General features: G+C 41.5%; 3 protein-coding genes across 6 annotated transcripts in view; 2 read left to right on the top strand and 1 right to left on the bottom strand.

Annotated features, from left to right (window-relative positions):
* The first annotated feature begins 1,015 nt into the window (after positions 1-1,015).
* LOC311033737 (putative ATP-dependent RNA helicase DDX17) lies at positions 1,016-13,067 on the top strand. The gene is made up of 13 exons (XM_084041358.1): positions 1,016-1,261; positions 2,000-2,168; positions 2,487-2,583; positions 2,790-2,923; positions 3,238-3,303; positions 3,661-3,802; positions 4,233-4,393; positions 4,998-5,170; positions 5,514-5,624; positions 5,770-5,831; positions 6,181-6,240; positions 10,404-10,637; positions 10,822-13,067. Exons 1-13 carry the CDS (start codon positions 1,209-1,211, stop codon positions 11,316-11,318), a joined length of 1,959 nt encoding a protein of 652 aa, XP_083897484.1. The 5' UTR covers positions 1,016-1,208; the 3' UTR covers positions 11,319-13,067.
* An 11-nt stretch (positions 13,068-13,078) lies between these two features.
* Positions 13,079-24,924, bottom strand: LOC311033743 (ADP-ribosylation factor-binding protein GGA1-like). Of its 2 annotated transcripts, XM_084041370.1 has the most exons (18): positions 24,881-24,924; positions 23,373-23,457; positions 22,588-22,663; positions 21,541-21,639; positions 21,050-21,173; positions 20,028-20,125; positions 19,694-19,774; positions 18,944-19,081; positions 18,685-18,766; positions 18,391-18,501; positions 18,097-18,240; positions 17,783-17,847; positions 17,412-17,602; positions 17,053-17,177; positions 16,966-17,022; positions 16,599-16,768; positions 16,275-16,385; positions 13,079-15,785 (listed from the first exon to the last, which is right to left on the bottom strand). In XM_084041370.1, exons 1-18 carry the CDS (start codon positions 24,921-24,923, stop codon positions 15,675-15,677), a joined length of 1,911 nt encoding a protein of 636 aa, XP_083897496.1. In that variant the 5' UTR covers position 24,924; the 3' UTR covers positions 13,079-15,674. The 2 variants fall into 2 exon arrangements, with proteins under 2 accessions (XP_083897496.1, XP_083897495.1); XM_084041369.1 differs by having other exon boundaries at positions 16,966-17,177.
* Positions 24,925-25,516: 592 nt separating this feature from the next.
* micall1a (MICAL-like 1a) overlaps positions 25,517-27,974 on the top strand; it is a 30,018-nt gene continuing 27,560 nt past the window's right edge. For all 3 annotated transcript variants that reach the window (XM_084074184.1, XM_084074185.1, XM_084074183.1), the window contains exon 1: positions 25,517-26,725. In XM_084074184.1, coding sequence (XP_083930310.1) covers positions 26,580-26,725 — 146 coding nt within the window. In that variant the 5' untranslated portion in view covers positions 25,517-26,579. The remainder of the gene's footprint in view (positions 26,726-27,974) is intronic.

Raw genomic sequence — 27,974 nt, 5'->3', positions numbered from 1 at the left:
TATCGGACATTGCCCGCATATGCACGGTAGCGCACTGCGCAGCCTCTCGGCTGTAGTGAAAATTAAAAAAAAACACTTTCGCTACTCACCAAATCAAAGACGGTTTTTTATGTTGAAAGCCTACTCTACTTAGTGGGAACACTCGGAGCCTCACGTCTAAAATACACTTTTTGGACAGAAAATAAATATTCCACCGGATGGGAAAACAAATGAGTTACTCCACTCCGCCGTCCTCTACACATCTGGTCAAATGTTTCTATTGACAAGATCTGTAGCACGCGCGCGCGCACACACAAACACACACACACACACACACACACACACACACACACACACACACACACACACACACGCACACACGCACACACGCACACACGCACACACGCACACACGTATTCACCAACGCTCGGCGGCTGTTTAACTTGCGTAGCGTGGTTGTATCCAGCAGAAGCTACGCCAGCGTCCATGCTGAAAGTACGTAGAAAACAGTGTTGCCATGTCCGCGTATTATAAGCGATTTTGGTCTTATATTTCTGTGAAGTCGCATGTAAACATTAGTAGTTTTGGGTTGCGTTTTTTTTGGGCTTGTTTCTAAAGTGTAGTTGCTTATTTGGGCTTGCTTCACAATTTTCTAATTATTTTAATCAGTATGTTCTCAAATATTTTCCCAAATGAATGTATTTGTCCCTAACCCTAACCCGGGTAACCCCTTTCTGGAAATGTTTTGTGCCAGCCAGGGAGCCCCCATACCAGATTTGTGTTGTTAGAATGTTTCAAAAATATTCCAAGTATTCCACATTTTATTTAAAGATTTTTTGAAAATAGCAGATCTACAAGCTCACAGTCACAACGTGTCACATCGCGACGCGTTGTGAACTTGGATATACAGTATAGGTTAAAGTGCTCATAATGGCTTCTTTTGGGCGTGTTTTCCTAGACCGTTTGCTTATTTCTCTCACAAAATCTGGCAACACTGCTAGAAAACTTGCGCTCATTCAGCTGACGACGTGTGACGCAGTCAGTCTGAACTGCATAAACAAAACCCTTTCACAGGCCGCATATTTTGAAGTTTATCGACGAGCAGAAGTAAACGTTTTCGTGTTGCAAACGCTTTGGTGGTGCTTTATTTTTGTTTTTGCCACAGTATATTTCTTATATACTGTATAATATATACATATATTGGAAGAAGCTACATTATTTGCACCAATATGAGAGGGAGTTCGTATGGGGACAGAGATAGGGACCGTGGCGGGCGAGACAGGTACGCATTGATAACGGTTCACAGTTATTTACTTAGAAATATTCACTTTTGACTTACAATGTTATTATGTGAAATGAGCATGCAATGCGTCGTGTAGGCGATTTGTTTGAACAAGATAAAGGCCAGACCGCACCAATGAATGCAACTAGTCGCAACTCCTTGCAACAAAGCAGTTTTAAGTTTTGCACTCCTTGCAACTGCCATTGGGGATAATGATTGGTTGCAAGTAGTTGCATGTTGCAAGGAGTTGCACTGGTGTGGACTGGCCTTTTAGGCACACCCTTTTTCAAAAAGTGGAAAAAGTACTCACATTTTTTACAAAAGTATCAATATTGCAATTATATATATATAATATTTTCAAATGGCCGAAATGTATATAGGGCGGAAGTGGGTAATGTATGTTTTGCAATAATAATCAAAATCTACAAAGTAACTAGTAACTTAAGTTTTCAAATAATTGTAGTGGAGTAAAAGTACAATATTTACCTTTTGAGATGTAGTGGAGTAGAAGTAAAATACTCCAGTAAAGTAAAGATACCTCAAAAGTGTACTGAAGAAAAAAGAAAAAAAAAGTGTACTGAAGTACAGTACTTGAGTAAATGTAATTAGTTACTTTACACCTCTGTTTTTCATGCCTGTGCAAAGCTGCACGATCAAACAATGGGCTGAGAAATTGTGACAAGACTCAATTGTTTAAGTATAATAACCAAAAAATGCATTGATATCTGAACCCATCAGGCCAAGGTTTGGGGCCATGGGTGGTGGTCGGGGTGGTGGTGGCCCTCCACCCATGAAGTTTGGGAATCCAGGGGACCGTCTCCGTAAGAAGAAGTGGAACATGGACGAGCTGCCAAAATTTGAGAAGAACTTCTATAATGAACACCCTGAAGTCCAACGCTTGAGTCAGGTATTCCACACATCTTTGACACTCCAAGAATTAACTGAGTCACTCTTGTTCCACAGACTGTGCTAACTATATAGCAATACTAACTGTTTAACAAGACAATACTACTATATATATATTAAATACAAATGTGTAAAACCTTTTAGCAGAATTGGGGTTTAATAAAAGACAAGTAAAAGGTACTTGATGCTTCATGGTGCAGGTCAAACCACCAGGATCATTTGTTTATTTTTGGAACACAGTTCTTGCGAATAAGCGATATTAAACACGTCTATGGGGGGGAAAGTGCAAGTATGATATGTTCTCTTGATCTGTGTCCAGTATGAAGTGGAAGAGTATCGCAGGAAGAAAGAGATCACAATCAGAGGCTCTGGCTGTCCAAAGGCTGTGATCGGTTTTCATCAAGCACAATTTCCTCGTGAGTAGTAACTCCTGTGGATTTCAACACTATTGTCCACTCATGTTAGCTACAACTCCAATAGCCTTTAAGGACAAATAACATATTATGATGGAGGTGTTTCTGGTGAAAGTACCAATACAAAAGTAAATAAATACATAAGGGGTTGGTTTAAAGCAAAACCTATCTTTAACGGTCTTGTTCTTTCTTAATCCGTCTTCTAACAGAGTATGTGATAGATACACTGATGCATCAGAACTTCAAGGAGCCGACAGCCATTCAGGCTCAGGGATTCCCTTTGGCTCTAAGTGGCAGAGATATGGTGGGAATAGCTCAGACTGGCTCTGGAAAGACCTTGGCAGTAAGGATGTTATATTTTGTGTGTGTGTGTGTGTGTGTGTGTGTGTGTGTGTGTGTGTGTGTGTGTGTGTGTGTGTGTGTGTGTGTGTGTGTGTGTGTGTGTGTGTGTGTGTGTGTGTGTGTGTGTGTGTATATGTGTGTATGTGTGTTTTTTATTTAAATACAGATTTGACACCTTTATTTCTTTAGTCTTTTTTTTAGATTATATTAACATTCTCTATCATACAGATTTGGTTAAAATAATGTAAAATATGCATTAAAACATTTGATTATTAGTGAATAAGCATTTTAATTATGTTTCTCTGTTGATTGCAGTATCTTCTTCCTGCTATTGTCCACATCAATCATCAGCCCTATCTAGAGAGGGGAGATGGGCCCATTGTGAGTATATTCGGCTCCGATTCGGTCCGGTCTGGGGACAGCTATAGGCTGAAAGCAATCTCTCAAGAACAGCAGAGGGGGCGCTGTTTTTCCTTTTTATTTGTAAATGGATTCCCGCATTGGGCTGGGCATTAGCATTTCAATGGCAAGTCGGCTGACAGACTAAATGCCAACTTTTGCCAACCGAATACCAGTCTGTTGCAGTCTGAAGTAGTCTGAAGTAGTCTGAACGAGTCTGTCTGGTCTGTAGGGGCCTTAAAATAGATACCACAGCACATGAGGCTGTGGCACATATCATGCCCCTTTTGATCAAGCTCATCTATACAGTCTGTAAAAGGTGGCTCTTTTTCTCTGCAGTGTCTGGTCCTGGCCCCAACCAGAGAGCTTGCTCAGCAGGTACAAACCGTGGCATTTGAATATGGGAAGTCCTCCCGCATTAAGAGTACTTGTGTCTATGGTGGAGCACCCAAAGGGCCACAGATTAGAGACCTGGAAAGGGGTGAGTAAAGCATAATTTATACCCCTTTGCACGATGGTGTTGCTTGCTGACAAGAACTGATCTGCAAGATAACGCATTGCATCACAAGGGGTTGTTAGCTTTAAACTTCATCATCATGTGATGGAGTATAAATTCAGCTTTTGATTTTAAGTGAAGATTGGAGTAAATAATATGTATGTAAAAGTTCTGGAATGCCATGTGTTCTATAACGTCGACAGTGTTTATCAAATACCTTGATAATGAGGACTTTTCTTTTAATATTCCAAAAGTGGGTGTTTAATACCATAACGTTCAGTAAAGCTTCAGTATTATAAGTCACACATCTTCCACTCTGAACAAACAGAATGTATATAACTGACAGTATTTATTACCATATAATAACAATGTTTGTAGGCTATTGTATTGAGACTGGCTTCTTCTATACATCCAGGTGTTGAGATCTGCATTGCTACTCCTGGCCGCCTCATTGACTTTCTGGAGGCAGGGAAGACCAACCTGCGGCGCTGCACCTACCTGGTGCTGGATGAGGCAGATCGCATGCTAGATATGGGCTTTGAGCCGCAGATTCGCAAGATACTAGACCAAATAAGGGTAAGACCGAGGGAGGCATCACAGTTGTATTGTGTACAACTGATTATACAACTGACAGATGTAAATTGTTTGTACCACATCTGGAAAACATTTTAAACAAGAGAAAGGTGCGTCCCACTTGACCCAAGTGTTGTAATTTACCATGCAACCTAGGGGTGTTGGAAAATCGATTCGAATACGAATCGCGATTCTACTGTTGGACGTTTTTTTTTTTTTTTGGGAGGATCTTGGATTTACCTTTGTGCGTTTACATTATTATCAGTTGATAAAACCTTTACAATTATAAAAGCTACATAAATGTACTCTGTTCTCATGCCAGCAGATTGGAGTAGATCCTGAAATCCTATGTTTTGAATCAAGAATCGTTTTGAATCGAGAATCGTTTTGAATCGAGAATCGTTTGAATCGGGAAAAAAAATCGCTTTTGAATCGAAAAAAAAAATCGATTTTGAATCGAGAATCGTTTGTTTTGAAAAAAACGATAAAAATCGGAATTGTGACCCCAAGAATCGGAATCGAATCAATCAGAATCTGAAGCACACTCAAAATGTAATCTTTTTGGGGATTTGGTCCAACTGTGCGATCTCTCCTCTTCTTCTCTCAGCCTGACAGACAGACCCTAATGTGGAGTGCCACCTGGCCTAAGGACGTTCGCCAGTTAGCCGAGGACTTCCTGAGGGAATATGTCCAGATTAACATTGGTGCCCTGGAGCTCAGCGCCAACCACAACATTCTACAGATAGTTGATGTCTGTATGGAGAATGAAAAGGACAACAAGTAAGGAAGGCCAGTAGGGAGCATCAATAATGACGCACAGCTTGAATACTATACTACTATAATATGCAGTGACTAGCTCTGTAGCTTGTTGTGCTCTACCTAGGGAGTATTTTCTGGTTCCTGGGAGCGGGGAGAAATCGCTTTTAATGCTTTACCTAGCAGGTGGCTGCTCAGCTGACTCAGATGAGCGCACAGAGGGAGCTGTTAGGGTTAAGAGTCTTGCACAGGGACACCTGAGCCGAAGGTCAACCCGGCGACCTTCAGATTGCCAGATTCCACAAATACACATGGCTTCATACTTTCACTCTTGCCCTGTATCTCTTCTCCCACTGTTTACATCAAGACTTCTTCAGTTGATGGAAGAGATCATGGCAGAGAAGGAGAACAAGACCATCATCTTTGTGGAAACCAAGAAGCGTTGTGATGAGCTAACCAGGAGGATGAGGCGAGACGGGTGAGAGACGAAGAGATTCTCCAGATATAGAGACACAACCCTAATAAATGAGAATGTAAATGTTTGTGAAACTCAAGTCAAGGAAATTTGAAACACAGGGTCTCCTTACCACCATGTCCAATTCTGGTATGATTTTTTATTGTAGATGGCCAGCCATGTGTATCCATGGAGACAAGACCCAGCCAGAAAGAGACTGGGTACTTACAGGTGAGAGTTGATGGTTAAATATAAAAAATGTTTCACTGCATTAACATTATTTTCCATGTTTGCAGCTTTGTTGTTTTTTGTGTGCCTTTTTCTTCACTTTTTCTCAGTCCACTGTCAACACAGTCAAAATTAATATCTCAGGAACAGCTGAAGAGCATAAACATTTACCAGAGACCTCTGACATAGTAGGACTTATTCCTAAGCGTCCCAAAGTTACTGTTCCGATTTGGCGTCAAGTGACTTGTCGCTTAGCTACTAATTGTTTATATTGTACCCTTATCTCATAAGTCATCTTTTAGTTAAAATTCCTTTTCTAGTGACCCTCCTAATGTTCTGTTTAATTCCACAGAATTCCGGAGTGGCAAAGCTCCCATACTCATCGCCACTGATGTGGCCTCTCGTGGTCTGGGTATGTCACATAAGACGCACACACGCACGCACGCACGCACGCACGCACACACACACACACACACACACACACACACACACACACACACACACACACACACACACACACACACACACACACACACACACACACACACACACACACACACACACACACACACACAGAATGTGCATAGCTATACACAAAATCTAATCATTTTCTGATTCTCTCCATTTAGCGATAAATATTTTACTATTTACACTCCTACTGTACCAGTGAAATGCATTCCCTCATGACATGTATAGATACTTAACCAGCTTCCCATTTAATACATATTCAGTAGAATTACTACCCTATGCACACCTCCATCACACGTACAGATACTTGCATGGTGAATAACATAATGCCCATGAAAATATCCCATGAATCCATTGAAAGTTCTCGATGTTCAGAGGTGAGATTCAAAACATAATGTTTATTACATGTTAAGAGATTATTTTTTTCTGATAACACATAAGGAATAACACATTTACTTTTTATAATCCTTAATTCCCTTTAATTCCCATAGAAAGTTTCCACCTTTTAAATTACTAATTTAGAATAGCCAATAATTTGTATCCCTTTCCCCCCTAATTTAGTTGTTATGCCAATTCATTCCTCCCACTGCTTGCCACTGCTGTAGTACCATACTGGCTCACCTGTCAGTGAGGAGCCCTCAGCGGGAGGACCTGCTCCTCCCTCAACATTCCCCGCTGATAGGTGCTGCCCCAGCCGTAGGAGTACCGTACGTGCAGTGATAAATATCACCCTCCCCCAAACATGGGCAATTGTGTTTGTAATTGTAGATGATCAAGCCGGATGCACCACAGTGAATTCAAACCCCTAGACTCCGCAGTGGTGGGCAGGTGCTTTACCCCTGCGCCACCCGAGCATCCCAAGAAACAATCCCACTTTTGAATGTACCTAAAAGTTTGTATCCCTATCACCTGTGCATAATCCTGTGGCGTGTTTTGGTGCAATAATACCAACGTACAGTATCTGCCGCTATAATGTGCAAGGAGCTACGCAGCCATTCTGTGAATACTCGCTGTTTTCCGGTACGTTTTGGTTCCTTTCCAGGCACGATTAATCATACATTTATGCAATCTTTTTTATAAATGACGATTCCATTGAAGGCATGCTGCATTCGCGTGTTACTTTATTTGATTATGACTAGTCCCAGGTGCAACTGTCAGCCATACTTACACAACGTGAAGCAAAACACGCTATTCATTTAACTTTAACATCATATAACTCCATTCATGTTGTCTCATCTGTTATCTCTGTTCCTCATTGACAGTGGCTGTCGCGTTACTATTGTAACTCCACACGTGTCGAAGGAGGCTGAAACAGATTAGCATACTAGCATAGCCTGTTTGAACAGTGCATGACCAAGAGCGTATGATATAGTTTTCAAGCTAAAGAAAGGAGCAACACAGGAAAATCCCCGTGGCGAGGACGAGAGTGAAGTTGTGCTTATACTGAAAAAGGAGCACATGCCGCACTCATAATTTGCAAGCAGAACTTTGGCATCATTGCACTACCGCAAGGTAACACTACAACTGAATAAATGTTTTTATTGAAAAAATAAGAAACGTGGCAGAGAATCGTGATCTCAATTCGTAGGGAGAAAAATCGTGATTCTGATTTTGGCAAGAATCGTGCCCAGCCAAGAATTTGACCACGCTATCAGAAGAACCTGTATTTTGGGGCCGAGTTCCATCCCTTGTTTGACAACGTGAATGATCTGAATGAGTCAAAGCTCCAAGGCCAAAGCTCTGGACCTCAGAAGGTTAGGCAGATTGTTCACCAGTTCAGCCTGACTTGTCACTTCAGCTAGGTTGATTGGTCAGCTGCCATAACCTCTAGGGAAGATACGGCTTTAGCTTGCATTGATTGATCAGCTCTAACATATCAGCCCTGGCGGTTATATATGGCATCTGACCAATCACCACCAAGTGAATCACCGTCTCTGTCCTTTTATCAGTGTTCTTCTCCAGGTCAAATAAAGACTGGGCCTGTAATAAAACAGAATATTGCTTTTCATTTTATATTCCAATGGTAACAACCAAAAACATCTTCATGTTTATTTAGTGATTCACATGGAAATGTAACAACCATATTGTACCCCCACAGCATAACTCGAAATAGATTCTGGACAATTTGGCAAACTTTAACATCCAAGTTGAGGTCCTCGTGTCCTGCTGGTCCCCTGTGGTTTTACAGTCTGTTTCTTGTTACTGCAGTTAAGTACTTCGACCGGGGCTCTTTGGCACACTGCCTGAAAGCAGGGGTGTTGGGGGACAGGTACCCCTTCACTAACCCTCCTCATGTCTCCTTCTATGGTGTCAATACATACTCATTATCACTCATATTAAACACTGCTGTTAATGTAGAACAATATTTTGTGCAAAGGGACTAAGGGAGTAAATGCTAATTTTTCTTTCATCATTTTTGGTGTAAAACTAAATATGTTAAGTTATCCCATCTTTTAAACAGACAGAGAGGTAATTGACTAGTTTCCCTTTGTTAGCTCAATCTGGAAGTGAGAAGGGGGAAGAAGTCAAGTGCCTTCAACTTCCTGTGACCGTATCCTTGTTCTTTTTCCCTCTTCTCTCAGGGTTTGGCAGCACATGGCGTCTGTAACAGGCAGTCAGTCAGTGCTGCTGTCACTACAGGGGCGTCTACCCTGTTCTCGCCCTGTCACCTTTAGGTAGTAGCTTTGCTAGGTTTAGAAGGATCAGGCCCTCCATTTCTTCTTGGGTAACTAAGATTCCCCACACCCCCTCAGCAAGATCAGTTTCTAAATCCAGCGAGCTCTCCTTAGGACCAGCCTGAGGTGCCTCCTGTATGTCTGCCCATTCGTCCGTGAAAAAAAAAGAAAGCAGACAGATGGGAGAGAGAGTTAGAGGGGATCGTCTGGAACCAGTCCTGGCCAAGGTCTGAGGAGGGCTCCTGCAACACGGCGAGAGAGCAACAGAACCAGCCTTTGTGTGTCTCTTGCGGTTAAAAGGTTCTGCTCCCGTCCGACGTTGCTGGTGTGTGCATATGGTGAGGGGGGAAAACGGTGTGAGGGGGCAACACGTCCTCCTCTCTCCTGTCTCCTTCCCCCCCTCCAGCCCCTCCAAATGAACCAGGACTGATCAGGGGGGGTGACTGAGTACCCACGTAAAAACAACCTGAAAGGGGTAAGTACCTCATCACCCTCAGTACCCTCTCTAACTCCTCCATGAGCTCACCGTTACATTTAGGTAATGCCATCCCACGCGTGCCAAGACCACAGTGTAGTAGAGGATTGGTCCTTATGAGGGTTAAATTGTTTTGGTCCTTCATCAATTGCTCATTTATGTTGGGGCACATGATCAATCTATTGGTATTTAGCTGGTTATGATGAATGAAATTTCCCTCTGTTATGACGGTCGGTGGGGCACTGGGGGGGACTTATTTGTTGGACTCAGCAGTGCAGTCGGAGCCCCATGTCCTCTGTAATGAGAAACAGACTCCTATGTTCTTTGGTTCCAACCCATACTGTAACTCTTGCTCACCTATGTTCACACTTATATGTGAACATTATTAAACACAAACTATTAGTGATTTCATTTATTTGTTCTTGGATGTCAGTATTGATGAAATTAGCTTCAGATTCTGACGTCACTTTGAGTTTTAACTGAAGTGTGATGGTTTATCATGGCCTTAACCTAGCATCCCTTTTCTGGGGTGAACATTGGGCAACAATAGCAGATCTACAAGCTCATAACATGTTGCAGCGTGTTACAAGCTTGTAGAACAGCTAGTGAAAAGGAGTGAAAAAAGGAACGGACCAGAGCCTTGGGGGACCCCGGCCAAATAAGTACAGGGTTTAAGTGGCTAAACTGAAATTAAATTAGGATACCTATCTGGATGTGTTTTTATTTTGCTTTGTATTTGGTAAGTAAGGTAAGTGGTTTATTTATGTCCAGACTTTGTAATTCATAGGGATGTTAGTTGTAATGGATTTGTTTATAGTACTATACACATTTTTGTATTTCAAGATAATTATATTATATTTGTTTGTACAGATATAATCAACTACTTATTCTTTGTTTGAAATTGTAAAATTTCTCCTTCCTCCAATGGTGCCAAACGCATTATTGTCATCTCAAAAGACGTAGAAGACGTGAAGTTTGTCATCAACTACGACTATCCCAACTCGTCTGAGGATTACGTTCATCGTATTGGACGTACAGCCCGCAGCACCAACAAAGGCACGGCATACACGTTCTTCACCCCGGGGAACCTGCGTCAGGCCCGAGATCTTGTCAAGGTTTTGCAGGAGGCCCGACAAGCCATCAACCCCAAACTGCTTCAGTTATTTGACTCTGGTCGTGGGGGAGGAGGAGGTAAGGAGGGTAGTTGTAGACGCATCTGTTACAGTCAAGTTAGCATTTCAATAAGATGTTGGTAATTGCAGGATTGGATCTGTAAATGTCAGCAGAAGCAAGGAGCTGCCTGTGTAATAATAATTTGAGCTGGATATGGCATGGATTCCTGACACAGGGTTCGTCTTTCTCCTTTTCCTTCAAGGGGGTAGAATGCGTTACCGTAACAGTGGTTCCAACGCCAACAACCCCAACCTCATGTTCCAGGATGAGTGTGATCGTCGCATGCGCCCTGGTGGTGGGGGCGGCAAAGCTGAAAGTGGTAGCTTCAACCGCAACAGCCGCGGTGGCAACCGGGATGCAGACCGTTCCTCCACATCTTCCTCCTACAGAGACCGGAGCCGGGATGGCAGGAGCAGCTACAACTCTGGTTCAGAGCAGTACCAGAGTTATAGTGGGAGCTACAGTTCCAGGAGTGGAGGCCAGTCTGGTGGCACCGGGGGCCAGGATCCATCCAGCCAGTCAAAGGCTCCGTTTGGCCAGCCCCCTCCTGCCTGCCCGCCCCTGCCTCTGATGGCCCAGCAGTTTGCCCCAGCTCAGCCTCCACTCATGAGCTTTGTAGGGAAACCACCTCCGCCATTCAGCTTTCCTCCTTTTCCTCCACCCCCTCCTCCACCTGCGTCTCAACCTCCCAGGAAGTAGTTTATTAATAGAAAGAGGCGTTAGTAGTCCTAGTGTTAATTAGCCCGAAGGGCTGAAACCTTATGGTATATGAGATTATTTTTCTCCTGCTGCAGTTTTGCATTTTTTTTTGTGAGATACTATACTAAATGATAGACAGGAAATAGGCTCTGTGCACTGTAGTCCTGGGTTTCTAGAAGGTGGTATACCCATTTCCTGTTCTGGGTCATTTTCCTATTGTTTTGCTTGATTGGCTCAGCAGCACGTTTGAATCTCAAGGTTGGGTCTCAGGTCCTTATTCTGCTCAGTCCTAGTTCCTCTATTCTCACTCCTTCAAGGTTATATAAAGAAGGAAAGGACATCTGTATTAAGGTACATATGTTGAAAAATTCAAGAGCTTGTAGACCTGAGTACTTGAAATGTACACTTTCAATAAAATCATATCACATATTTACCTTCATATACTGTAGTTGTCCTTTCCTTCTTAACATAACTGACGGAAAGGACGCAGGATGCTGGACCTGTGATGCAGCCTAAGTTGAAACATGTCCCCAAAATGTTTTTCAAATTGAACAGTAGGGGGTGACAGCGTTGCTAAAAAAGGGCATTGCCCAGCATAGCTTTGAAAAGGGTCAAGGTGGCTCGCAACTCACTTTTGAATGCTCCAAGTCTTTTTATTCAGCAGCAGCACCTTGCCTTTTTTCATGATTTTTGTTTGCATTTTGGCTCAGCACCAAAGACGGAGGATGTGCGTTACTTTTGTCTTTAAATGTTTAACCAGCATAGATTTGACCATAAATGAATGAGCATTGTCTGATCGTTGTAAAACCTGTTGGTTTGATGGGTGTTGGGAACTGTCAAAGGTCTAGACCCCTCACAACTTTCAACTTGTATCAGTCTGTGTTGGCTTGAACCCCCTTTGCAGCTATATTGTAAAGTTTATTACTGTCCCCCCGTCAACTCATACAAAGGGGTTTGAGTTGAAAAGGCAGTTTGAGGAGGTAAAGGCTAATATTTTGTATTTGACAGAGTTGACATTGTTGTGATATACTTTTTCACATCCCAGTTGTGTGTGTGTGTGAGCGTTCTTTGTCAACTATATCTGTTTCAAAGTATATTGTCGAAATGTCTAACAAAACATAATGTCATTTTATCAGTCCCATTCTTAAAAACATTTCACATGTGCTGAAGAGTCATGGGATGTACATTACAGAGGCTGCTTTATACTATACTGTAAGACTTGTATGTAACATTTAGATAACCCTCGCAAATCCTCTTTAATGTCAATCACCTTCTTTTCAAATCCGTAGCTGAAATGATTCAAAACTCTGAATATGTACAATACCAGAAATATTTTAGGTTGGAGTATCTTTCACCTTCAACTATGAAACAAATGTATTTTGCATTGTCTCTTTGACTTGTTCTATTGTTATACAATACATTCTTGTTTAACATTTTAATGAACCTTTGATATTGGTGTTTGATAATTTGAGTATTCTTATCAATGGCTTTTAAATTTAGCTTCCTTTGTTCCCAGTTATGCATGCAAATAGATAATGTCGATGTACTTCATATTTTAGCTATACTAATCGCTTCTCTTAACATAATTTGACAAGTACCTTCCAATCCAGTCTCAGGTAAAACTAGCTTTCATACTTGGTCTGTAAAATGGACATTTATCATTCATGCCACGCTATCTACACGTATATACTCATCAAAGATGTCCTTTTTATAATGCTTTGTTTCCTATTAAACAATGTTAAATGAAAACGGTCTGACTTCTGCATTGCAAGAACTTGCATCGACAGTTTATGGTCAATCACAGAGAAAATAACTTTATTTCCCTTAAATATAATTCCTTCATTTTCATTACAGCAATGTTAATTTGCTCTTTGCATATTTTTTGGCAAATGTACATAATTGCATGAATCTATTTACAGACATACTTCGGTTTGTAGAATGAACAACACATTTTAGGATCACCTTCCTTGTCAAATTGACTTCCAAGCCTACTAGGGACGGACAGGAAAGAGAAATGACACATGAGAAAATGACATGGATCTACCCATCTCATCTGCAAGATTTGGGGCAGTATGCATAACGTATCCAAGAATAGTAGTAAGAATAGTCTAATCTTGAGCTGGTTTACTTCTAATATAATTTTACTAAACATAACCTAAGAACGGATCCTAGTCCAATACTCTTGAAGTTTTATGAATACATGATTTATAACAAAAGTAACAAATGAATCACCCTATTTTTCCTCTGGACTTAACTTGATCTGGTTCTGATGAACATGAATACAGGGGGCATTTGGGTGGTGCAGGGGTAAGGTTACTGCCCACCACCGTGGAGAGGTTCAAATCCTCCACGGTGCCTCTGCCTTGGCTAGGCACTCCCAACAAATAGAATTGGCCCCTGCTCATACTGTAGGTGGGAAGCCTCTCTGTCGCTGCACTAGTGCGTCTTACGTGTGGGTTGGGACACATGCAGGAAGCGCAACTGGGAAGGGTAGCATGTATCTATATCCTCCTCAAACATAACAGTAGGGGTTGGTATTGGTAGTAACAGGGACTATATAGTCGCTGTCGGGTGGAAACCTTGCATGCCCAAAACAGTAACTTTTCAAGAAATAGTAGAAACAACATCTGTTCCAATGGATCCAATGTAGTAAAACAAACGTTTAAATATGGAGATACAAGGTTCCCAAGAAAGAAAACAAAATCTAACAAACTGAAAGAGGTATTACAGCAGATAACAATTATTAAGAAGGGAAAAGGGAAACATCTGAATTCAAGCTCAGGCACATACGGCATAATCAAAGTTAAAGTCAACATCGACAATTCCGGACACAAGTGTCCCACTTTGGGACTAGAAACAGCAGAAATAAGGCAGCAAATGAGAAAGGATGACTGGAAATGGATTCATGTGCAAAATTCAAAGGACAGAAGTGCATGCATGTTCAGGTCATGTGTAAGTCAATCCTAACAAAAAACCTGAGAAACATAACAGTGTCCTATATTCTTTTGAATAGTATGGTGGAAAGTGCAAAAAGGAGAGCAGAAAAGGAGCAGAGATTGGATGATCATTGACTCAGCTTACAAACATTGTTTAACAAGAACATAATCGACTACATGATATACAAATAAAACCAAGATCATTCGCCACTTTAAACAATGTACCAAGTACAGTATATCAGCTTCATGGATATGTTAAGTAATCTATCCAGCATCGTTTGCCATGCACGGTTCCTTATAAATTTGTATAAATTTGTATTGTTCATGAATTTAATTGGACACAAAATACTCAGTAACACTGTATATTAAGGCCGGGTCTATAATGCACTACAGGCATATTTATAATCTATGCATTATAATGTGCTTACAACTAAGGCATTATAACACTTGTTATGTTTATAATCATGTATGACAACTTATAAATGTTCATGACGTATTATAAGTGCTGGTCATAATGCATTATAAGCTCAGTGGAACAGCACATTATAGCTACCATAATTTAGTCAGTTAAAAAGTGTCTTTGTTCCAAGTTGTTATGCATAATTATAAACATTTATAACGAGTGTTGTGAAGCGAGCCTTATAAGCGCATTATAAATGCACTTATAATGCATTTTAGTCCCGAACTTAATATACAGTCTTACAAAATACTCTGCCATCACTGGAACAGATTCACGTTTCATTCACTATGATGCAAGAGGTTCACTAGTGAGCTCAGTGTGCTCATTTGCTTATTGTAAACAATGGAATGCTGTGCTGCACCTTTTCCCCAGACTGAACATTCAGAGAGGGGAACACATTGTACAGAATTTTGAAAGTTCTCTATTTGGAGTGTCAATGCACCTTGTGTTTGGATGCTTCGCAGCGAGGGGTTAAGCAAAACAAAGCAACAAAGTCACACCAGGAAGCTGTAAACTATATGCATATGGTCTATTTGAAAGGATTGTACAACACAGTATGCAAATCAGTCACAAGTGCACATTCAGTTTTAAAAGCTTAACTTGCTCTTACTGAAGTACTTGCATTGATTCAATGTTTGCTTGCACTTTGCTTTAAGTAATGAGGAATGTGTAGATTTGATAAGATTGGAATAGAATTGTAGGATGAAGAAAAAACGAAATACAGTATAAAAAATTAAGGATGATGGAACATGGACAAAGGATATGAAAGAAGGCACAAGGTAGAAGCTGCTTCCCCAAACTGGTCTTAGTTCAGTTTTACTTACTCAAACCCAAATTCTAACCATTAAAATGTAAAAAAAAGAAAAAAGGCCATCTTGCCATGGACAAGAGACTGGGAGCAACTTCAACTTATATCTAAAGGAAGCAGCAAATCAGATGATAGGAAGATGGTCCGTGTCACTAAAGAGTCCCCCAAGTGTCTGGATGGGGGAACTGTTCTACGTCACCAGATTCATCGTGAGCTGTGTCTCCCAAATTGAAAGTTAGCTTGTATCGCAACCGCACCTTGTCCTGAAAGACGAAACACACCAGTGTTAAAACATACAACTAAAATACACTACATACAGTACTGTAGCAAAGTCAATTCATGTGAAGTCATGTGCTTGTGTTTTTGTGTGTTTTTTCTTAAATGAAACGAGTGGTTAGGCTATCTGTCATTAGATCACCTACTGCCCCTGTTAGAATGGAAATTAGTTTTGAATAATTTTTTAGTGTTGAATGAATATGTGAATCAAAAACCAGACTGCAGTAGTGTCTCTTATATACTGAAGAAAGTACAGCTGGCCCAAATATTCAAATATTGGGATGCTCATTCGACAGGTGCTATTCGAATGTAATTTAAATATTCAGATGCTTCATCTTTTATATTTTAATCATTATACAGCCATGTCCTGAGTGCACGTGGAGCTGGCGAGGAGTGTACCCGCTTTCAGTATGCTCCCATGTTGATCTGCTGCTGGCTGCTTGTGGGTGTTTTGGCTACATATCGGTGGTGTTTACCTTGTGAGGGTTGGCCAACAGAAGAATCTGTGTGATTGCTGTTGGAGGCAGGACTGGGTTGAAGGCTGGGAGCTCAGTGCCTGAAGGTGGGTGTAATTTCACCCTCATCACCTATGCACATAATGCGCACACACACACACACACACACACACACACACACACACACACACACACACACACACACACACACACACACACACACACACACACACACACACACACACACACACACACACACACACAAGTGTCAAGAAATACCTGACTGCACAAATGTAATTTGATTGGAGCATTTGATTATGTGGACACTAGAGATAATCAGCCTACCTTGGGAACAGCTGATTGAAAGCGAATGTTGGTAACAGGAGTAGGGGCCGAGGACAACATAGAGATGATCACCACTAGCACGTCAGGCCGTGCTGGTGGACAGTCACAGGCAAAGTGGAAAAGAACTCGGAAGCTGTGCTTGTCAAATACAGTCACTGGTAACAAGTTGCCTGAAAAATATACGTGTAAAGAGAAAGAAGACAGGAGGACGTGATCTAGGTGATAACAAAAGAGTTGCATCCATTTCTTTTGTTTTTCTCATGGGAAGAGAGGTGTTTTTGTAATTGCGTTGCGGGACTCTACAGCACAAGGTCTTATAGTGCATAGAAATTCTTGTAGACAAAAGTTTACTGGTGTGTGAACTTACTAGGTTTGATGGATTCCAGAGGCACAGTCACATCAGCTAAGGAGATACTGTTGTCAGAGTCAGCAGCAGAGGCTGTGCCTTTTGCAGGAGCCAAACTGGGGCTGGATCCCGGAGTTATGGTGGTGGTGGTATTGGAAGCAGGGCGAGAGTTCGAGCTAGATTTGGTCTGAAGGTCTCGTAAGGAGAGTCTGGACTGAGGCTGAAGCTTGTCCCTATGAGTGAGAGCAGCACCAGAGAAGTGATCATGTGATAATAAGAACCAACATTTAATACTTTAAACCTGGCGTCTCTAATTTGGACATGTCATCATAGGCGAACATTTCCAAGATTAGCAGATCTGCAAGCCCACGATGCGTTGTGAGCTTGTAGATCCTGATTGGCTATTTCGATCAAAGTGTTAAATTAGGGCTCAAGTGGTTAAACAATCTACAGTCCTGTTGTCTTACCATTTGACCTGCTGGTTCTCTGGGGGTAGCGACTGCTGTAGCAAAGTCTTGCCTAGCAGGTCTAACTCATCCAGGGTTTTAGGGGGGACAGCAGAGGCCCCTCCTGGTGGAGCCTGGGGGGTTAGCGTCACAGTCGGTAATAACGCTACAGCAGGGACCTCTGGGACAGCCGGGTCTACGCTGTCAGAAGACTGGAGAGAGACAGCAAACTGTTTAGAGTGTGTGTGTGTGTGTGTGTGTGTGTGTGTGTGTGTGTGTGTGTGTGTGTGTGTGTGTGTGTGTTACACTACTGTTGGGTAAGGCATGCAAGAAGAGATATAAAAAAGGACAAGAAAATCATTGTCTGTGTTTGCTAATCTTGCAACTTTTACCTGGAAGGTGTTCCAGTCTCCCAGGTGAGGGTTGGAGTTAGAATTCTGTGTTACTTCACTGAGTCCTAAGAGGTCAGCACACAAGATAAATTGTAAGATAGCAATATGAAATAACAGACAGGTGATACATACATTCTTCTTATTCTCTAAATCAGTGGTTCCCAAGATTTTTTGAGATCCAAAAGATGGGTACCCAAACATGGGTCCCAAGACTCCCAACCCACTGTTTGGGAAACAGTGCTCTAAACCACTTCCCAATGAAGAAAACACAACCAAGAGAATTTAAAGTCTACTGGAGGTCCCACTGGGCTAACCTAATGACATGAGCTCATCATCTAAGAGGTTGAGGCCTGTGTCCTTTGATGGGTTTTGTATCGAGGCGTTGCCTGGGTTCGATGATGCTGCTGTGGGTGTCGTGTCCAATCCTGTCAGGTCTAGGAGTGCTGCGCTACTGCTTCCTGGTTGGGACAGAGTTTATCCATTTGAATTTTGCAACTAAGAAAACAAAAGGCTATCGACATCACCTCGACAATATTATCAAGCTGCAATTTGCACCAGAGAAGCTGAAATACACACACACACACACACACACACACACACACACCTACCTGGTATTGAGGGCATGGTAGTACTATCTCCGTTCACCTCCTCTCCCTTCACCAGGTATCTGTACAGGTTGATGGCCTGAGTCAGGTTGTCGTTGGCCTGCAGGATATCCGCTGGAACAGATAAAACACCCACACAAACTAAGAGTTAGTGGTCTGCACAGGGGTTAGCATGGCAACAGCACAGCTAGCTTTGTGGCAGAATTGGAGCACATTTTCTGAAGCTACAGTACCTGTCGTATAATACACTACAAAACCGTGATATCTTGAAAGCAACATTACAGTCAGCAATCTTACCCAAGGCTTCATCGTTATCCTCTGTATCACTGGCTAGTCGAAATAGTGTGGGCCTCATCTTTTCACAACGCTGGTAAAGATCCTGCAAATATCAGACACACAAACTACTTAACCTCATGAACTCTAGCCGAACATTCGGCCAAAATAGGTGAACACTACAAAATAGCAGATCTACAAGCTCACAGCTCACATTAATGGGTTAATGTAGTATGTATATTTTGCAATTTTTCTGTGCTGTTCAGTGCTGAGCTGTGTTGACCTTAATGAGCTCCTGGTTGCTCTGGGAGATGTGTTCCTTGCTGTAGCTACCCAGCAGCTGGTTCAGCAGACCAACACTCTCCTTCACCTCCTGAATGGCATTCACCCGCTTGGACACCTTCTCTGTGCGCTTTTGGTCCTGGACAGATGGGGGGAGCAACAACATCATTGTCATACTACCAAGTTTGTTGAACATTTTTAGATCTTACACAGCGTCACGCTTTCCAGGTCTACACTTGAAACAAAGATTATGACTGGGGTTGCATCAGTAATAATACCCAGTACCGGAAGGGATTTAGGTGCTTCAGCACAGGGCACCAACCTTGGGGGGGGGGGTACCGGGGGGCACCGAGAAATAACAGTAGGTCTACAACAATCTCAACTGAACAATACTTTCCACATTTATCAATTGAACAATAACAATTTTCATGTCCAGTGAATTAGCAAATTCCTTTTTCTGTTTACAACAGCACATGAAATAGATACATTCACGTGCATATTGTAAACCAATGTTTTTTAGTAATACATAATATCATGAGTTGTGCATGTTAAAGCATACGGTAGTACACCGTTATATTACAGTAGTGTCATTCAGATCTGTACTTGTTTGTGTCCATGTGCACTGACGCACGCAGGCACAGACACGCACGCACACGCACACACACACACACACACACACACACACACACACACACACACACACACACACACACACACACACACAGCTTGTTAAACAAAGACCATGACTCACCTCCTGCACCATTTCCTTAATGAGCTTGTTTGCTGCTCTTAGATCTTCTGGGTGAGTGCTGTTCAGTAAGCGAGACAGCATCTACACAGGCAGGAAAGGGGCGATGAAAAGAGGGGGAAGGAGAAGGCAAAGAATGAAAGAGGGGAAGTGAGGTAAATAAAACTAGTTAGTCCTTGAAGGATTTTTCCCGGTGCTTTTCATTTTAAAAAGGCAGAATTAAAGGTGTTGGAAGCCCATTTAGTAAACATGTCATGCAAGGAGGATTACATGCGACTTCTTTTAACTGTACAGGTAAGCCCTGTTGAAATGATCTGTGCTTCCTCCGCTGGTCTACCTTTGACTTCTCCTCATCCTCAAAGAGAGCATTGGTTCTGGGTGGAGGGGGTGGGAGAGGTTTGTCATCAGGAAGCACTGGATCCTGCTTGACAATACCTGGAAGAGAGCAAGGATCCCCATCCACTTAACATGAATAGATAATCTATCAACGACATACCACCGCTTGTTATACTGTATATACATCCACTTTTATATAGAATCGACGTCAATGAATAGCTTTGTTTTAGGGTCTTCAAGGGCTATAGTTCCTAAAATCAAGGGTTGAGTGTCATTAGATAATTAAACATGTATTTAAATATAAAAAAAACTATGTTTTTTTTGTTTTTTGTTTCCATTGTGGAATGTGAGCACGTCATGAGCGAATTAAGTATGTGCACAGAGGCCATTTGCCTCTCTGAACCAAATTAACCAAATCTAACCAAATTCAGGCCATATTAAGTTGATTTATTATGAATAAATAGACAAACAGAGGAAAATCAGAGGAAGGCTCAAGGCACTCAATCTTCAGATGAGTATTTTATCATCTAATTTGAACAAGGCAACAATCAAGAGGTCCCATTAGAATCCATGGTTTATGGTACCTTAAAATTCCACAAAGTTTATATTTGTACCACACAGAGCTCTAAGTATACCATCTGTACTGCAGTGATTAGGAGGCACTTCGGTAGCTTGGGTGTAATTACTAATGTATAATCATCGTAATGTCCCGTGCCAGAAATAGCAGATCTACAAGTTCACAACGTGATGCAACGTTGTGAGCCTGTAGATGTGAGATTTTTTGCCATGGGACACCGTTGTACCACTAATTATAAATCAGCTTTAAATGTAATAACAGACTGTCATCATGCAATACTCATGACACTGACATCTGAATGTTATTTACTTTTCAGTGTTTAAAGGAGAAGTGATATTTCTTTGCACTGCATAATTTGGTGGAACTCTCATTTTATGAATAATATCCCTAAAAGTCTTAATGTTCTATTTAATGTAATTGTCTTCAAAATTCTGTGTTGCGCTAACCTTGTTTTTTCAGCATTAGATAGGCGTCTGCTATCTTGGTCTCATCTGGCAGCCCGACAGTCCAACTGTACATCATTTCTAGAACCTTATTCTTCACTGGCTCTGGAGCCCGAGTACCTAAGTACTGCAGAGAAGAAGGGATTAATGGGTGTTCCTACGGTAAGAGGTTTTGGCTTCAGTACCCCTTTTCCCTGATTTCGTAATCCAAGTACCCCCTTTACCCGACTTCAACATTTTGATTATAAAACTGCATATGCTGGCATCATAGCTGGCATATGATGCTATGAATGAATGATAACCCAGTTTACAAATGAGAAAGGGAGTGAAAGAGCTGATTCACACAAAGTTTGTCAATGTTTTCTCATTAAACATCATTAAATATCTTCTGACAAATCAATTACACTCAAGGGGGGAGCAAAATGTAGACAGACTGTACTGTGGGACTTTAATATTGAGATCACTTGTGAAAAAGCCATTCATTCAATCACTACCTTGGGTGATACCACCTTGATGAGCTCATTGAGGAAGCGGAACTTGCCTACTTCAATGTGAAACCGCTTTCCACAGTTCTTCATGCATGTCTCGAGAACCTGAGGAAAACAATTATTGTGTTGAGCACGTTGGCTACACAGTAAAATCCTCAGTGTTGATGTATGCATGAATTAACAGGATTTTACTGTGTATACACCTGTACAGACAGGCCTTCATCACAGTGAAAACAACAGATGACATGATGTTTATTGTTGCATGATCTGTAGACTGATTAACAAACCCTTGAGCCATTCAAATGCCAACTAGATTCGGTTCAAACAAGAGGTTAAATTTGTTCTACTGCTATGCCACCAAAATGCGGAATACCTTACCAACAGTCATAAAAAAAAGTGTGACTCCTTACCCTCCTTCAAAACCGCTCTAAAAGAGCACTTACAGGTGGCTGCAATTTGTAATTGCAGCCACTGTTTACTGTACATATTTTTCTTTTTGATTACTATTCGTTTATATTATGTTTTTGCATATTATTGTTTGTCTTTAAATGTTTCGATGAATTGAATACACAGGACCCCAATGGACACAAGCCATTGCGTTATCCTTTTCAGGGGCGCCGATATTTAAAAGCTCTAGCGGGTGCCCAAGCTCTAGCGGTTAATTCCGTTCCCGCACGAAAAATTTTGCGGGTTTTGGTTGGATAATTGACTTTTTTGGGGGGGTTTTGTAACTTTATTTCGGTTAATTCGGTTGTTCAGTGGCGATCTGAACCAGGCGATCTGATTTTGAAAAATATTTTTTTTTTTAAACTTTTTTTTTTCTTTTCTTTTTTTTTTTGACCAGCACCCAGTGGGTGCTCCTCACCCACAGTGGGTGCTTTAGCCCAGGGGCACCCACGTTATCGGCGCCCTTGATCCTTTTAGCATCCTTTTGTATGAATCTGTACCTCTGTGCTTTTTTTTGCAAACTGTTAATAAAGTATTCATTGTTGTTATGGAGAGTACTAGGGAAAGATTTCATAATGCATTGTCCAGGACAGAGTTTTACTGTACCATAAGTGCTTGCATTGCCTCCCACTCCTGAGGTGATTGGATTTTGTGAGCCAGAAGTCTGGTTGCCAGCTGTGGGCTGAAAATGTAAGAAATAAAAAGAATATTAATCTTTTCTACATTGGCAAGCTGACGAGAGTGTGTACCAAATTGTATAAAACAATTTCAAAACACTTCAATAATTCCTCTGACATAATCTTATGCAACACAATTATATTAAGTTGCATTTTGTGTGTGACAAAATGTGTCTGTTGTTTTGTGTACGGTAGTTCTCTGTATGACAACACTTTAATGTTATGTACAAAAGATTTGATAAATCTGTGAATCTGCACTCAACAAAACAAGGTTACTTTCTTTATTCACTGTTTTGTTTGTCTAGTTACCATATTTGTGATATGGTTTCAAATTAGAAAATTAAGAAAGTGTTTATTGAATGGGATCCGATCCGTCTATTTTCATAAATGACTGCACCAGAGCCTGGTGGAGCACCTATTCAAGTTTGACATGACGGCACTTGTGTAGTACATGTGATGAACTGGTGTGTTTGACTATCTACAAAAATGGAAAGCAGAAATCCTCCAGATCAGAGAGGGTGTTTTCAGTGTGGTTAGACGTGTTATGCAATGTGATGAGATTGTGTTTGGCTTGTGAAGCACACATTCTGAATATGAATCACAGATTTTTTTTTGAAGGATGGCAAGAATGTTTATGTTTAGGAGTGATATATGCTACTTTGTGTGATGAAGCAAAGAAAATAGATAATCTGAGAAACACATTGCTTGTCTCACCCTTCTGGTTCATTGTTGAGCTGATCATAAAAACCCTTGATATTGTCCCAGTCAGCCTCCTTGTTCAGAGGGTTTGTAGCCTTGTCTGTAAACACACACACACACACACACACACACACACACACACACACACACACACACACACACACACACACACACACACACACACACACACACACACACACACACACACACACACACACACACACACACACACACACACACACACACACACACACACACACACACTAGACATTACCTCACCTCCATGAGCAAATGGCTAAATAATCAAGGGTGTTCACTTTAATTTTGAGAAAACAGACTAAAAACACTGTTGTCTCCCTGGACTGAAACGAAGTAAGCACGCACTTGCGTCATTAAGTGGCAATGGCAAAGGAGCTGACCCACTTTCTGCATTATAACAACAGTTCCCTTGAGATATTTGTATTAGTTCATGGATGTATCACTGTAGTGGAATTAAGCTAATTATAAACTAAGCCTTGAAATCATAATACAATGATACAGCCAATGACAGCTCGAGATTTGATCTGTTTACATTAGAGTGGCTACTCTGTTGTCCAGTTTTTAACTATGGGAGGGAGTTGTTCATATACAGTACACATTTTACTCCATATTGTGAATATAGCAGATCTACGAGCTTGTAGATCGGGTATTTTCACAAGATTATATAATTTTTTAGGTATTAAAAAAGTCCTTAAATTATCACTTCACTGTCATCTGGGGACCCCCCAAAAAAATCATTGAGAACCACTGATATAAGCTGTATGCTAATGTCCTCCCTGATGATGACCCATACACCGTGTGCTGCTGTGTGTCACGCGAATATACAAATCACAGACCGACACCATGACTTTTGTGACACACACTAGAGCAGTGGTTCTCAACCTGTGGGTCGGGATCCCACAAGATTTTTTGGGGTCCCATGATGACAGTGACAGGTCTTTTAAGACCTTATACCTCAAAAAAGAAAGAAAGAAAGTAAAGAAAAAAGACCATTACTGCACCAAAAGTGCAGTAATGGTCTATAAATACTGGTCAAACATTACACTGGCTAAATTGTCAAATAATGTAAGAAATAGGCAAAATGTGTGAAAATAGCCGATCTACAAGCTTGTAGATCTGCTATTTTCACAATATTTATCTGTGGGACAGAGTCAAAATAAATATGCCTCAACTCCTACAATTCCAAGTGCTTGTCAGGGCGGGGGGTCCCCAGTTCAAATATGACTATTTTGGGGGGTCGCGGCCTAAAAAGGTTGAGAACCACTAGCACTAAGCACAAAAAGCACTGAAAGGTTGCACTTTTATATCTGATTCCATTTGACATCCTCTCTTTTGATGGGTAGAAACAGAGATCTGCGTGGATACAGCCTGATGATGACTGTGTCAGCTCTCGTTACTAACTGATTCGTATATATCTGTACTGGACTGGTGTTTAATCGCATTAAGATCATCACTAATTGTTAAATAACCATATGATGACTTACTGATGCGAGACTCCAAGCTCGCCTCTTCTGGAGGCGCCGCCATCTTTCACAGATTTCCAGTGACTGGCGACTTGTAAACTATCGCGAGATGTCACTTACTGTGGCGCCCACTCGTGGACGTAGAGGGGAACAACAGCATGCATGACATTGAGCTGCTAGGCAGCCTGCCATCGTTGCCATGTCCGCTTATTATAAGCGACTTTAGGGCTTGTTTTTCTGTAAAGTTGCTTGTAAAAATTGGTAGTTGCGGGTTGTGTTTTTTGGGCTTATTTCTAAAGTGTTGATTATTTGGGCTTGTTTCCAATTATTTTTTTATTATTGTTTAAATTAAACCAGTGGTTCTCAAACATTTTCGTGTCAAGAACTCTTACTCAAGAACCCCAAATTTAACGTCTATTTGTCCACGGACCCCCATCTGAAATTCATTTGTGACAGGGACCCCCGTACCAGATTTGTGCTGATACATGTTTTCAAAAATATTTCACATTTTGCACGTTTTTTTCAACAATATGGTTTAAAGTGCTCATGTGGCCTAGTCGGCTAGTCACTTTTTTTGGGCTTGTTTTTCTAGACCTGGTTGCTTGTTTCCCTCTCAGAATCTGGCAACGCTGCAGCCTGCCAATGAAGATGATGACTTGTTGGCATCCGCCCCGGGATCATGTCTTCCTCACAATGAATTGTTTATGATACATTGTCTATAGTGTCACAGCTGTCACTAGAGTAATGTTGACAAAAGAGTTGAAGAAGTAACGCAATGAGCCCGTGGAGACAACAAGACAGACAGACAGACAAACAGACGACAGAAGGGGACACCGTGGCCACACCAGGAGGAGACTGACTGCGGCAGGACTCAGGAGGAGGAACAATACTTTATTGTCATCCTGTTCTTCAGATGTGGAATGAGACCAACATTTTGGGCTTCGTCTGAATGAAAGCACGAGGAGAATATCTCTCCAAACTATAAATCTAACCCCCGCGGGCGTCCATCGCCAAGAAGCAACACACACACACGCACACACGCACGCGCACACACGCACGCGCGCTACTCAACAGCAGGGGAACAGGAAAGACTCGCCCTAAAACACGCTCACCCCCATTTTTGTTCGCGGACCAGCGGTTCTTGTATTTGTTTTAGGCTAAGGTTAGAAATTAGTTTAGGGTTAGGCATAGTTTTACTGAGGTTACGTTTAGGAATAAGGTTAGGTTTTGGCTCCGTTTTACTGAGGTTACGTTTAGGAATACCAGGTGGAATACCGCCGGGATTTGCCCCCGGGGCGACTGTGTTTTGGGGCGAGCGTTTTGGTATTCTGAGCAGCCATAGTTGTGTACGCTACAACACATGTCAACTTTAGTTGAATGACGAGGCTAAGGTTGATAACTTTGGTTGTAAAGTCCAGCAGTCGTGCTTTATCAACACCAGGATAGTGACCTTATTCCTCCCAGCAAGAGGAAACATGATGTGTTGCTCAGCAGTAAAAGTTAGCTAGCCTGCTAGCTATGCTAGTTCAATGTGACTGGGTTTGTAATGTAAAGTACTGTACTGTAATGTAATGGATGGTAGTTTGGGGTGTTGGTCAGACTGCTGAGGAAGGACTGAAGAAGACTCCCTTTTTTTGGACACGTGGGACAACAACTCGTACATTGTACTGTATCAAAGTTTTCTGGATTTTTCTTGTTCATATCAATAATAATAATAACAATGATGGGCTCGTTAAAAGCTCTCCAGGAGTGGTGTCGGATCCAATGCCAAGGCTACAGCGACGTGGAGATCAAGAACATGTCCTCGTCCTTTCGAGACGGGCTGGCATTTTGTGCCATAATACACCGTTTTAGACCAGACCTGATGTAAGTATAATTGATTTATCCCTGCGAGGGGTACAAATGTAACCAAATGGACCCGTACGGGTCCATTTGGTTACATTTGTACCCCTCTCGGAGTCACGATCTGGATAAATGAACACTGAGAAGTTTACTGTGTGTCACGATCATTGTTAACAAGGTTCTCTTCGGCACATTAGTGTATGTCATCACATGAACCATGTCTGGTCACTGGAGACTGAGGGGCCATAATAATTAACAAAGGAAGGAAGTGGTGACAGTTAGTTGTCACATGTAAACATTTTGATTTTGCATCGTCAGTTCTCCTAACATGAATTAAAACCTTAACATGATGTGGTTTTGTTTGTACACACTCAGTAACTGTAGTTCTGTAAAATAGTGTGACTTGTGGTTGACTTTACGTACTATTCAAGTTGCAGTGCTTCACAACAGTCAGCCAACACTCACTAGAACACACTGGCACTTAAGTAGGAAGTACAGAACTTGATGGACTGGGGTTTAGATTATTCCACAGACTCAACCGTTAACCAAAGATTAGGATTATTTATGCAGTCTACTGAAAACAAATAAATTGAAGCTTCACTTCACAATTAATTAATCCCATGTGTATGGGACAGCTTAGCCTCGGAAACCCAGCCTTTTTTTTTGTTTCAAAAAGGGACAGCTGTGACTGCTGTCATTCTAACAAAACTGTTTTGTTTTTATACAGACAGATGGTTGCAAATTACCCTAGCCACACTAAGGCCAACGTTTTATTGCTGTGCAAACGTGATTTATATTAAGTATGTTGGTATAATGGCCAGTAGGTAGTTGGTTAATTGCATTTTAATCAGGATTGGATAGTGGGAGGCCAATGTGTCGCAGTTAATGTGGGCTGACAAGCCTTGTCTTGTCTATAACAACAGACCCAACCTGTCCTGCGTGCATTCTGCAGACTCACGAGCACACATACTGGCAGAGTGAGAGAGAGAGAGCTACTGCAGCAATGTGACCACAGTGTCCCTCCACCACAGTGATGTGAATGTTAGTTACCTCCTGCTGTGGGTTGAAAACTCATCAGCTTTTAGGTCAATTAGGTGTACTCTGTACTGTGTTTGCTAATAGCATTCTGAAATGGATTGTGGCTCTCTGCAAGTGTCTAACAGCCTACCTAGCAATACAAATTGAGTATAGTGTGTACTAGGTCTACAATCTGGCATTTGTAACCAGTATGCATGATGTACATGTATATATGTTGTGTAAATTCAAACTCCAC

Source organism: Gymnoscopelus microlampas (genome assembly GCF_963454915.1).
Source record: "Gymnoscopelus microlampas genome assembly, chromosome: 2".
Taxonomy (NCBI): Eukaryota; Metazoa; Chordata; class Actinopteri; order Myctophiformes; family Myctophidae; genus Gymnoscopelus; species Gymnoscopelus microlampas.
Note: the sequence above shows the minus strand (reverse complement) of the source record. Positions and strands in the feature narration are given on the sequence as shown.

Coding starts and splice junctions, on each gene's coding strand:
- LOC311033737 (XM_084041358.1), top strand. CDS start 1,209: ATGAGAGGGAGTTCGTATGGGGACAGAGATAGGGACCGTGGCGGGCGA. Junction 4,394..4,997: donor AGATACTAGACCAAATAAGG/GTAAGACCGAGG, acceptor TTCTTCTCTCAG/CCTGACAGACAGACCCTAAT. Junction 10,638..10,821: donor TGGTCGTGGGGGAGGAGGAG/GTAAGGAGGGTA, acceptor TTTTCCTTCAAG/GGGGTAGAATGCGTTACCGT.
- LOC311033743 (XM_084041369.1), bottom strand. CDS start 24,923: ATGGCGGCGCCTCCAGAAGAGGCGAGCTTGGAGTCTCGCATCA. Junction 23,458..24,880: donor GAGCTTGGAGTCTCGCATCA/GTAAGTCATCAT, acceptor GTGTGTTTACAG/ACAAGGCTACAAACCCTCTG. Junction 17,178..17,411: donor GAGAACCAGCAGGTCAAATG/GTAAGACAACAG, acceptor TCTCACTCATAG/GGACAAGCTTCAGCCTCAGT.